The following is a 13,275-nucleotide window of genomic DNA, read 5'->3' on the forward strand; positions in this document are numbered from 1 at the left end:
CACCGGTATCTTGGTAACAATAATTACTGAACGCCATGTGCTTTGAAATAACTATGCGAGTTTAATTCACCATACTGTTAAAAATTTTCCAACACTTCACATTGACGTTTTCAAAACATATTGTCGTTATTCAAAAACAAAATAATCACAATTTTTGAAAATTATTTTTCCAATTTTGAGTATTCTTTTTAGAAAGCCGCCAAAATACGGCGAAACCGCTAAAAGGCCTCGCCACGAATAGTGTTCATTATATTTTTTATTGATCTACAATATTTTTTGCAAATAAAAATCGATATTAAACGTATATTTCCTGAACCGATTTACCACTTAATTCATGACGTGCGATTGGTGCCCACAGAAATGCACACAGCAGTTTCCAGCATGCTTTCAACTATACCCCGGTACTACGTACAGAAAGAATCCCGGCAGTATTCACGAACTACACAAACTGGCACAACGCATCAAACCAACATATTACGATGGCATCGAGTTGGACTACGCACATCGGCTAGCCGCTAACAAAACTGCCACATGCAATTGGGTGTGGAGTCATACGCGTCCCTCAGGATTTCGTTTCGGTGGCATTTACTCGCTACGTTTATATGAAGATTTTCTAGTATGTTATCTAACCCCGTTCGTATTGTTTCTATTTACTTCGAAGAATAACATATGTAACTGTTTTATCGTTTTCAATTACCCAGCAGCAAACGCCCACAATCACGGCCGATATCAATCCAACCACATTGGCTTCAAATGTTAGCATTGTTTTTTACCCGCATAGCGCGTTGCGTCTAGAAGCTGCCATGCAGCGCGCAGCCGAAGATGTGGAGCTACAAACGCAGACCACCATCGAGCTGACACGTCCATCGACAACGCTCACCTGCAACATGTACAACGTGCGTTCGAATAGCGGTCGCAGCACCATATCGCTGATGCGCTCTATAACCGAATCGTGGGCGTTGGGCGCTGAATTGCTACTTGAGTGGACCGATCCGCGTTCGCTGATGGCCGATACAGCAATCGCTGCACGCTACTCGAAATATAACTATCAAATAGCGGCATCTGCATCACGACAGGGCATCGACATCAGCTACTGGCAGCGTATACACGAGCGTATTCAGATGGCGACCCTGCTGGCATGGCATCGCAAGACTGAGAAGACCATCGCCACTATTTGTTATCAATGGGACTTTGATGACGCTGTTGTACGCAGTATGGTCAACTCGGATCTCTCTGTGGGCTTTCAGTACTATCGGTAGATTGATATTTGATAGGAAAATTGGTGGATTTAATATTTTTTTTTGTCATTTATTTTAGTTCACTACCGCATATACCATGTGGCATGGGTTTAAGTGCGCTGATTAGCTTAGTGACCAATCGTTTTGCATTCGGCTTAAAATTCGTTCTTGATCCCAGCGGGCAAAGGCGTGGCGACTGAAATATATCACAGTGTGTGGCAATTTTTGCTATTCAGCTTATGAAAATTTAGCATCTTAAATTTACTGAATATTCATTAAACCACAAGGCTCTATATCCTTTAGTACTTTTCGTTAATCTGAACGGCGTCCAAAAGAGTCTGAGTGCCAATTTTCCAATCAAGACGCACCGTAGGGCATCGTTTTGACTTTGGTTAGTAAACACCTTATATTGGATCTCCCCTTTAAAATTTTCGTGAAAGGGTAACAAACGAAGGGACTTTGAACTTTGATTGATCATTGGCTGTAGCCGAGTGGTTAGAAGTGCGTACTAAAACAGGTTCGCTTCCTGATTTGTGCAGGCAATGAAAAATTTCCGATTACACATCTAACAAGTAAATGCTCTAAGTTCCACCAGTTACCTGTGTAAGGTGGTTTTTATGATTTGCGGTATGTCAGAGACAGTAGTCAACCTGATACAATCGGTAGGGATGTGTCTAGCCTCAGTCTGGCAAGGGCAGCCACTCGCAGAGCACTGGGGTCCTGTTGGAAGTCATGCCGATCTTCGCAGGATGCGAAGCACGTACCAGTGCCCTATGCTTTCCTTGCAGTACTTTCCTAATCGCTAATTCCAATATCTCCTCTGTTTTTAAGTGGTTCATAAATATCTCAGATCTATCTACAGCTTCACCTCTGCTCAGCATTGGAGTGATATAATTCCGTAACTCCGCTTTTGAGTTCCCTGAACGTCGCTCCTACAACCGCTTTCTCATTCCTGTATATGTCGCTATGTCAATGGAGCCATTTTGGGGTAATTTGGAGATGATCAGAAATTGAGACCAACTGTCTCCTACCGCCTTCCACTAGTCGGGACATAAATTGCGGAAAAGGCACAAGCACTTTATTTACTCAGCATTTTAGCAGGCATGCTACATACGACCCTCATGTATAGAATCTTCGCTGACATTATCACTACCACCCTCAAAGCCCATTGAAGAGGCTATAATGAACTGTAGTAGTCGAGAGCTATCAATCTTCACATATAATGATTAAAAGTAGTATATATTCCTGAGGTAATTATCTTTACAAGGAAACATAGACTCCCTGCAGTTTCCCCGTAAATTTGCCTTTACTAGTAAATGTCCATCAACTCAAAAGGAAAGTCACCTTAAACATCTATGGCACTATGTAAGTATATGCGGGTTAGCCACGCTTCTTTACTTCCAACTCTAGGGGTAATTTTGACCCAGAAATCGTCTACCCGCTCCTAAACCCACCTTCGATAGGCCCTTTAAGACGAACATCCCGTCAAGAAAAAAGTGGCAAACACCACCAATTATCCGTCAGAATTCCGGTCCATCGCAGCGTTTATCAGGCTGAAGTTCTAGTTAGAAAGGATGTGGCTGTGGTCCTTAACACACATGCCGTAACGAAGACTACGACTAATATCTTCTCGGGTAGCAAGGCGTCCCGGGAATGCCAGGCAGCTCTAAATTATATTAGCCCTGTCTTCAAAAGTCAGCCTTATCTCAAGAGAGGGCATTTCGATGGGCATAGCTAGTGTAACCGGTGATTGGCTATTTGCTTGGTACTCTTCGAAATTAGGAATATTTTCAATGAATATTACTGAAGTTGCAGAGATGGGGAACAGTATTTCACAGTGGTGTCACAATGGATCCACAAGCTCAAAGTAAGTTGGTCATATTAACTGACTGCGAGTATCTGGCTGACTCCTTGGTATTCTCAAAGGATGTTTTGGATGGTGTCTTGTGGAAACCTGTAAGGGTAAGAAAAGCTTCGATTTCAAAATATTTTATTTTCCTCGCTATGATCATGCCATCGATCGCTTAATATTTAAAGGTATTTCAATAAAGATCTTTTTAATTAGCTATAACAAAACGAACTTAAAGTGAGTCGTAAACTCGTGCAGAAGCCGTGCAGACGCAATCGGAAGTTTGTTTTCTTGACAAATTTCAATTTAAAATCCTCATACAAAATCTACTTTGGATAAATTTTTTTCTGCACTTCACAAATTCTTTCTCGAATTCAGGACAAATAAAATGACGATCAAAATTTCATATTATCATTTTGAAGTTATGTCTGACGGAATTCCAATACAGGACCACCTACTGCATAATATGTAAGCAAATATGCAATGTTAAATATAAATTAATTAAATAAAATTGTAAAAAAATTAAGAAATGTTTTTTATTGATGTTTTATGTCCAAAAGTAGTTCGTCACAAGTTAGTTTACATGTAGTGCAGAAGTATCCAACCAGTTAGCTTTTTTCGAACAAAATATATAGAGTGCTCACAGTTCTATATTATCTACTGTGTTAATTTTGCCACCTGGTAACTTTAAAACATTTTACCATGTGGTAGCTTTGTTTGTTCTTTGTTCCCATACTAATTAGAGATAACAGTTTTGATCAAAATTACTCGACTTTGTCTCATATTTTTGTTTTGTGAAAAAATGGAAAGTGAAGCAGAAAAATATAAGGTGGGCGTAATTTGAAAGATTTTTAAATATATATCTGACTATATTTGTTTTACTGACAATTTGAGACACATATGTGTAGGGTTGCCCACAGTTCAAATGTGTTATCTTGTTAAAGTTACCACCTTTTAACTTTAAAAGTAAACTGTGAATACCCTAATACCGTTAATAGTTAGCACTAGTGTTCGCGTAAACAGACTAAAGTTAGGTATAAGCTAACGTCACTCCCTGCTGGGTATGTACATCTAATGAATATCATGAATGACTTAAGAGAAGACAATTTAAAAAGCTTTTATACATACATATGCGAGTAGAGTATGTGTATAACTAGCATATCTACGGTGACCATCCGTCCTGTATTATACGGGACAGTCCTCTTTTTTGACCCATTGTCCTGGTAATTTATTTATTTTAATTTAATATCCTGTATTTGTCCCGTATTCGTTATTACGTATTTTGACGCCTTTACAGCTCATTAAAATGGCATGCCTATGAACCAGTTTTAAGTGATGTTGGTATATGATCGTAATTTTCTCCATAAACAGCTATTATTTTCTAATCTGAATGCCTGTGATTAGAATCGAGGAATACATACAGTGACCAAAATATAAATCAGAACCCGACTTTTTAGCAAGGTTTGGCCATTTTTCTTTAGTTTATTTAATGTTTATTATTTTTTTATGAAAGTAAAGCTCTTTGTCTAATAAAAACCATATAAATCCAAGTTTCCGACTTTGTGCAAAAAACTGTAAAAATTAATTCTGCAATGTTTCATCAAAATTTCAAACTTTTTAATTAGAATCTTTAGAAAAAAGATTTGGTTAGCAGTTTTGTAGCTCATTAAATTCGAGTATAATAAAGTGCAAGTGGAAAGAGATGCTCATTTGCTTCCCTTTTAAAAAAATTGTTGAACATAGATGCTTAATTTGTATGAAAAACTGCGTTACACCGTCAACAAAAGAGTTGCCAAAAAAAGTCTTAGAGATATCAATATTACACTTTATAATACTAAAATTTAACGAATTTTTTAACATATTTCGCGGGCTGAAAATCTCGAGAAAAATATCCCACAAATTTGAGATGTTACTATAAGGATGCTGTTTCAGAGTTTATAAATCTAGGATCTTGGACTTAAAGATCTGTAAGTTTTTGTTGAATAAATTCACAAAATTAAATTTTGTCCCGTATTCGGCTCCCATAAATATGGTCACCGTAAGCATATCTGACACAAAACTGTTTTCGCCGACGTTCATTCCTAACGGGCGCTAAGTTGTTTAGCGCTGTTACTCTTGAGCATATTGCGCGAATTTAATGAATTCTTTATAGTGGTTTTTTATTGCCCAATGATATCACTCCGCTGTGTTAAATAGCTCATTATATATGTACTTCTTAATCTATCCTGCGGTGAAGCAATTCGATTTAAAATGTGAGGTATTCAAATTTAAAATTACGAATTAGTCGGTATTAGTAGACATATTTGAAAATTCGTCTATTAGATAAGCCTACAATAGGACTACCGTTATTCAGTTAAATAAGTAATGAAACCAGTTGTTGAAAGAGTGCCGCAGAGATTTACTGTATAGTGTATCCGTATTTAACCAAATCGTTTCCTCTCGTATGTATCTAGAAAAAGTTACTGTATGCTTTGCATGCCGAAAGCATTGTAAAACTGAAGATGAAGCCAACGTTACCGTCAATGGCCAGCGTAATCATTTATGAGCTAAATGGTTCCAATAGGACGGTGTAATAGCCCATTACTTTATTGTGACGCACTTTTGGTGAGGTGACCGAAGCATATCAAGAAATGACTCCGTTAGAGTACATACTTTTGATGGGCGTAAGCCAAGACAAATGCCTACGCAGATAAAACAACTGCAACTGACTAGTTGGTAACCAATATTCGGTGCGTTATTGACGATAGAAAGCTGACAGCATGGTCTTCATAAGGCTCAGCGCGGTGGCCATGCAACCGAAATTGTGCCTTAGCACTAAATTCCATAAAATTTTCAAATTAATAAAGCCAAAATATTGGCCATTTCGTTCATTTTTCTGTGTTTTATTTGAAATAAAAGTTATATAAACTTATTTTATGTGGTACACGCGTTCCTCAGAAAGCCTCATAAAAAAGTACTTTACTTTCATACAAAAACAGGGGATGCGTTCCAGCATTTACAAAAACTGCACATATTCAGATACTCCATGTAAAAAAATCTAAAAAACAACAAAAAATCTAGTGAGACAATATTAGGCAAAAACAAGTAAGAAAGTCTAAGTTCGGGCGGAGCCGAACATTAAATACCCGGCGCAAGTATTAAATATATGTTTTTTCACCCTTCCGAAACCTTCCGCTAGATGGTAAGCCGAGGTGTATCAATTTTGAGTAAATTAGCGTCCTTCAATTTCGAAATATTGAAGTTTCAAGCATTTCTGAAATTTACCGTTATATGAGAAGCGGCCGTTATTTTAGTCCGATTTCAATAATTTTCAACGTTTTGCTTATATGTGGCAAGCACAATAACCACACCGAGTTTGGTACAAATTGGTAGAACGGTTACCGATATACTTATATGTGATCATAAGTGGGCGGTGCCACGCCCATTTTCCAAAATTTTACCATAAACGTATTTCTTGGTAAAGAATTGTTGCAAGCATCAATTTTGAATAAATTAGCTTCAATATTTACTGATTTATCGAAGATTTTGTATTTCTCTAAATTACCGTTATATGGGATGTGGGCGTGGTTATTGTCCGATTTTAAAAAGTTTCGGCGGTTTTTTATGCTGTACCAAGGCCAACAACTGTGCCAAGTTTGGAAGAAATTGGTGCAGCGGTTACCAAGATATACACATGTAACCATAAGTGGGCGTGGCTACGCCCATTTTCCAAAAATTTATAATATTCTTATTTTTCGTCTAAAAATTATTGTAAATATCAATTTTGAGTGAATTATCTTCAGTAGTTACTAAAATATCGCAGTTTTCGTATTTCTGGAAATTACCGTTATATGGGAAGTGGGCGTGGTTAAAGTCCGATTTCGCCCATTTTCAATACCAACCTACCTTGGATTAAGGGAAACCTACATACCAAATTTCGTTGAGATATCTCAATTTTTGCTCGAGTTATCGTGTACACGGACAGACGGACAGACGGACGGACGGACAGACGGACAGACGGACGGACAGACAGACATGGCTTAATCGATTTCTTTTTTCATCCTGATCATTTATGTATACATTTGTCTATATCTATCTCGATTCGTTTTGGCTGTTACAAACAACCGTTATGTGAACAAAATTAATATACCCTTGTGCACAAGTGCGCTCTGGTATAAAAAAAAAACAATTTATTTCTTTACTTCAACACTTATTATTCCATGTAAAACTGAACATAAATGAAATACATAAAATTTTATCTGTATTTTAACCAAAAACAAAAAAAAAGATATCACCATAAATATATGAATTATTTAAGTATACAAAGACAAATTATTTATCAGAAGTAAACACTGAAAAAAAGTTATAAAAACTCTCCAAAAAGTAAAATCCATACAGCAAGAAAATGGTTTGAAAAACCGCATAAATTCATATCCGCATAAAAACCGCGAAAAAGAGACCTAATTCTATGTAAGTACCTCTAAATATACTACCCGATACACTACTCAATGTTACTCATACGCTGCGCAGTGCTCAAATACTTGATTCAGTTTAAGTAGAAAAATTGCTAACTTTGCCAGATACTATAATCAAAAAGCAGTATGAAATTTGTAATATGCAAAATTCATCTACGTATTTTCATTATGAATATTCACCCACCAACTAATCATTTCATAATATTTATGTAGTTGCCCATTACCTACATGGTGAACACCTTATATCCAAAAAGACGTCCACCAAAATATTTCAGAAAAATATTAAGATTTAAGCGAGCTGGACCTATTTGAAAATACCTCCAAAAATGGAGTTTTTTATGAATACAAATAGTTTCTTAAAGAACTTTTCGGAAAAGAGTCCCCTCAGATGACAAAACAGATTAGGCTTAAAAACACTGCATAAAAATATTTAAAAATCTTTTCAACGGAATCTTTTTTCAAAGATTGATTTACGAAAAACTTAAATAACTGGGCCAAAACTATTCTGATTTAGACTTATGGGAACTCGGTAGAAAGGTATTTTCACACTATTTTTATTTATGTGCAAAAAAAAAGCCATTCGTGGCCCATATTTTTAACCGACTTCCAAAAAAGGAGGAGGTTATCAGTTCGTCGGAATATTTTTAATTTTTTTTATTTTTTTTTTTATGTATGTTACCGCATAACTTTGGACCACGTCAACCGATTTCGATAATTCCTTTTGCATCGGAAAGGTAGTGTCTCAGAGGTGGTCCCATACTAATCTGGTTCAGATCCGATCAGTGGATCATGAGATATATATACATATAAATTTTTTTTTATATGAGAGTTGAAGTCGGTTTTTTTTTGCTAAAAACTACTTGTTTTTTTTTCAAATACCAACACATCTTAATTCAACTTTGAATGATGTTCGTTCATCTTACCTTTCTCTTTCAGCCTTTGAGAGAGTTTATTGGCAAAGAAATAAAAAATATACTTTTCCAATGACAAGTCTAAATCGGAAGAGTTTAGGTTCAGTTATTGAAGTTTTTCTTATACCAATCTTTGAAACAAATTAAAAATAATATAAAAAATGTCATTATTATGATTCCGTTAAATTTTTTTTAATTTTTTTTTTAATATTTTTATGAAAATTTTTAAAGCTTAAACCGGTTTGTCATTTGAGGGGAAATTTCGAAAAATATCTTTAAGCAACTATTTTTATTCATAAAAAACCCCATTTTTGGAGGTATTTTCAAATCGGTCCAGCTCCCGTAAATCTTAATATTTTTCCGAAATATTTTGGTGGACGTCTTAAAATATAATAGATTTTATAATTCCAATGGAAAAATAGTACCGTTTTTTTTTTGTATGGGGAGTGATGCAGTCTAATTTATATCAAACACATATCGCTCGTTCGCTGGAAGAATGTCATAATCCAAAATTAATTCTCTGCATTATTTGTACACAGATAATGTTTTAGATTTTCAGGTTATCTAAGTAAGCATTGTCTCCGAGAAGACTCGTGTAAGATATTTTAAAGATCCCTAATTCAAAAATATTTTTAATTTAATTTTAATTTTGTTAATTTCAATCAGCATTTTTTTGTATGTATACATAGTATATATACGCTCAAGATATGTAATATTGGGCACGTTCAGAAGGCGCAACAGCTCAGTAACTATTGCGATTGCACCTTCTGAACGCGTTGTTTTGTACTTCTGATCAACTGAACAGTTGCGTGTTAGATGATCGTAATATTTTTCTGATCATTTGAGACAACATATTGTGTGTTTTGAATTTGACAGATAATGTATCAAGCCGTTCAGAAGACGCATTCCTATTACTTATTTTTTTAGCAACGGTTGCGCTCAACTACTGCGCCTTCTGAACCTACCCATTCATTCCAGCGTATTTCGGAATAGGGTTGCCAGCTAAATTGTAAGGTAAGAAATTTACTTAGTAGACATTGAAATCCAAAATATTTTTCTTATATCCAAAATATTGTTTTAAAGATATTCAAATGACAAGTATTTGATATCCAAACATGGAAAACATTAAAAAGTATATGCACTCCGGGCAAAGCTCGGTCAATCTGGTACTGTACATATAAGAAGAAAACAAAATTTTTTTTAAATTCAAATAGGAAGCTCAGAAAAGATGGTTTAATGAAAGCTTTTCACTCTGCGTCAAATTTTAATGTTGTTATATGTATTTCTTAAGTTGAAATTTATTTTCGTTCTCACATTTTTGATTTTTTGAGTTATAGCGTTCTTCTAGCAAATGATCGCTATGGATATACAATCAGTTGTACATAACAAAGAAGCAATCATGCAAAATCCAATATGCTTATGTTATTACATGTCATACAAGCGGCTTCTTTAGTGGGATTGGCTAATTATTTATTAGCTTTCCTATTTTGATGTAATTTATACATATGTATGCTTACGTACTCGTATGTGTCATGAGATTTTCATAGCTTTGCTAGCTTTTTTTATAACGTAGGGCTTACACTACACAATCAGCGAATAACGTCAAATGTTGCACTGGTCGATTATTTTACGATATCTCATATTTGCTTATAACCAGGGAACTTACTTTAAGGAAGCTGTCTTTTTTCTGCTAAGAGCGGGAGTAGTTTCGACTCAAAATGGCCGCGATTTAGCTTGAGCCTCGATTTATGTGCCCTTTTTTACCTTTTTGTTTCGAATTAACTCATTATAACATATTTAAAATTTTTGAACAAATTTTTAGGTTAAAAATAGAAGAAGAATAAAAGAATGTTTAAATAATTTGGATAATATTCAGGGTCGCCCCTTGGGCCTATTGCCAAACTAATATTGAATAATTTCAAGCCCTTTTTTTCAGCCAATCAGCCTTATCATGAATTTCGCCCGAGAACAAATTCACCCGAAATTTAGTCATCCCCGCGTAGTGAATTACATATATATGCGGAAAGTGAAATGAACTGAGCCGACACCCTTACTTTAAAGTTTTCCCTCTATACATACATATGTATGTATATATAAAAGAAAAGCATACCCTGAAATGCTAGCTTAATAATGTCGAGGCCCGCCGGTGGTTACGGATGGTTACGCCAATGGTGTAGGCCTTACATTAGGTAGATGAGACATTGTTATTATTGCTCGTTCTTGTATTTTTATGCTTTCGGTACTATGTTTGGTTATTGTTGTTTGTTATTATTGTGTTTTGATTCCCATTCATATTATGTACATAGGTATGTAGTATATAAATATCTATGCTTTTATTTCGATATGTATTCTCGATTGTCTGTACATATGTAGTATGTATGTATGTAAATATATGGCCATGAGAGCAGAAGTGGCCTAAGCCACAATTGTTATTTTTTGGACTTAACTTCTTAAACTAGTTTCAAGTGTTATACATTTTATAATCAAGGTCGCTTGCTCCTTAATCTAATGGCACGCTAAGCAGTTCTATCTGAAAATTAAGGAATCATGGCCTCATACATATGTGAATTACAAAAAATTCCGCCTTTGTTGCTCTTTTGGCTTCGTGGTTTGTTTATAATTATATTTATGTACAATGTATGTACATTCATACATGCGCATATATGTAAATATGTAGTATATGTACACACATGCATACATACATACATACATTTATATTTTGTAATTCATTGCTAATATTTTATTAACAACTTAGTGATGTCATCTTACACTAAATGAAACTCATTAATTCAATATCTGACTATTTTGTTTAAAAATATGCGTTCTTCTTTTAGACGCCGCAGAATCGAAACTACGCTCGTGCAAGTGTTCATAATTAATTTACATTAAAATGCGTAGTTTTCTATTTTCATTTTACCATTTTCTCATACGAACATACATGTGTATAATATGTACATATGTATGTATGTACATACCTTAGACAGTGTCAAATAAAAGCAAATTTTTTGCGACCACAAATGAGAATCTCGGTTTCGGTCACAAAAAAAAAATATTGCGGCAAAATTTCGGAAACCGCGATACAAGTCTAAAAATCGTCGGGATGAGTGGCATCGGTATTGAATATGTATTTAGTCCCGCGACCTTTTCTCAGAAGACGCATTCCTATTACTTATTTTTTTAGCAACGGTTGCGCTCAACTACTGCGCCTTCTGAACCTACCCATTCATTCCAGCGTATTTCGGAATAGGGTTGCCAGCTAAATTGTAAGGTAAGAAATTTACTTAGTAGACATTGAAATCCAAAATATTTTTCTTATATCCAAAATATTGTTTTAAAGATATTCAAATGACAAGTATTTGATATCCAAACATGGAAAACATTAAAAAGTATATGCACTCCGGGCAAAGCTCGGTCAATCTGGTACTGTACATATAAGAAGAAAACAAAATTTTTTTTAAATTCAAATAGGAAGCTCAGAAAAGATGGTTTAATGAAAGCTTTTCACTCTGCGTCAAATTTTAATGTTGTTATATGTATTTCTTAAGTTGAAATTTATTTTCGTTCTCACATTTTTGATTTTTTGAGTTATAGCGTTCTTCTAGCAAATGATCGCTATGGATATACAATCAGTTGTACATAACAAAGAAGCAATCATGCAAAATCTTATGTTATTACATGACATACAAGCGGCTTCTTTAGTGGGATTGGCTAATTATTTATTAGCTTTCCTATTTTGATGTAATTTATATGTACATATGCTTACGTACTCGTATGTGTCATGAGATTTTCATAGCTTTGCTAGCTTTTTTTATAACGTAGGGCTTACACTACACAATCAGCGAATAACGTCAAATGTTGCACTGGTCGATTATTTTACGATATCTCATATTTGCTTATAACCAGGGAACTTACTTTAAGGAAGCTGTCTTTTTTCTGCTAAGAGCGGGAGTAGTTTCGACTCAAAATGGCCGCGATTTAGCTTGAGCCTCGATTTATGTGCCCTTTTTTACCTTTTTGTTTCGAATTAACTCATTATAACATATTTAAAATTTTTGAACAAATTTTTAGGTTAAAAATAGAAGAAGAATAAAAGAATGTTTAAATAATTTGGATAATATTCAGGGTCGCCCCTTGGGCCTATTGCCAAACTAATATTGAATAATTTCAAGCCCTTTTTTTCAGCCAATCAGCTTTATCATGAGTTTCGCCCGAGAACGAATTCACCCGAAATTTAGTCATCCCCGCGTAGTGAATTACATATATATGCGGAAAGTGAAATGAACTGAGCCGACACCCTTACTTTAAAGTTTTCCCTCTATACATACATATGTATATATATATAAAAGAAAAGCATACCCTGAAATGCTAGCTTAATAATGTCGAGGCCCGCCGGTGGTTACGGATGGTTACGCCAATGGTGTAGGCCTTACATTAGGTAGATGAGACATTGTTATTATTGCTCGTTCTTGTATTTTTATGCTTTCGGTACTATGTTTGGTTATTGTTGTTTGTTATTATTGTGTTTTGATTCCCATTCATATTATGTACATAGGTATGTAGTATATAAATATCTATGCTTTTATTTCGATATGTATTCTCGATTGTCTGTACATATGTAGTATGTATGTATGTAAATATATGGCCATGAGAGCAGAAGTGGCCTAAGCCACAATTGTTATTTTTTGGACTTAACTTCTTAAACTAGTTTCAAGTGTTATACATTTTATAATCAAGGTCGCTTGCTCCTTAATCTAATGGCACGCTAAGCAGTTCTATCTGAAAATTAAGGAATCATGGCCTCATACATATGTGAATTACAAAAA

At 34.9% G+C, this 13,275-nt stretch overlaps 1 protein-coding gene and 1 pseudogene across 1 annotated transcript; one reads left to right on the forward strand and one right to left on the reverse strand.

Moving 5' to 3' along the window:
* Positions 1-13,275, reverse strand: part of LOC108369795 (uncharacterized) — a 43,696-nt pseudogene that overhangs the window by 7,463 nt on the left and 22,958 nt on the right.
* On the forward strand, positions 207-1,640 carry LOC108369793 (mitochondrial import receptor subunit TOM40 homolog 1). The gene is made up of 3 exons (XM_017624986.1): positions 207-616; positions 705-1,255; positions 1,318-1,640. The coding sequence occupies exons 1-3, from the start codon at positions 335-337 to the stop codon at positions 1,436-1,438; spliced, it is 954 nt and encodes a 317-aa protein (XP_017480475.1). The 5' UTR covers positions 207-334; the 3' UTR covers positions 1,439-1,640.

This window comes from Rhagoletis zephyria, unplaced genomic scaffold (assembly GCF_001687245.7).
Source record: "Rhagoletis zephyria isolate East Lansing unplaced genomic scaffold, Rhagoletis_zephyria_1.1 Rzeph_scaffold_03844, whole genome shotgun sequence".
In the NCBI taxonomy this organism is placed as follows: Eukaryota; Metazoa; Arthropoda; class Insecta; order Diptera; family Tephritidae; genus Rhagoletis; species Rhagoletis zephyria.

Coding starts and splice junctions, on each gene's coding strand:
- LOC108369793 (XM_017624986.1), top strand. CDS start 335: ATGACGTGCGATTGGTGCCCACAGAAATGCACACAGCAGTTTCCAGCA. Junction 617..704: donor GTTTATATGAAGATTTTCTA/GTATGTTATCTA, acceptor ATTACCCAGCAG/CAAACGCCCACAATCACGGC. Junction 1,256..1,317: donor GTGGGCTTTCAGTACTATCG/GTAGATTGATAT, acceptor CATTTATTTTAG/TTCACTACCGCATATACCAT.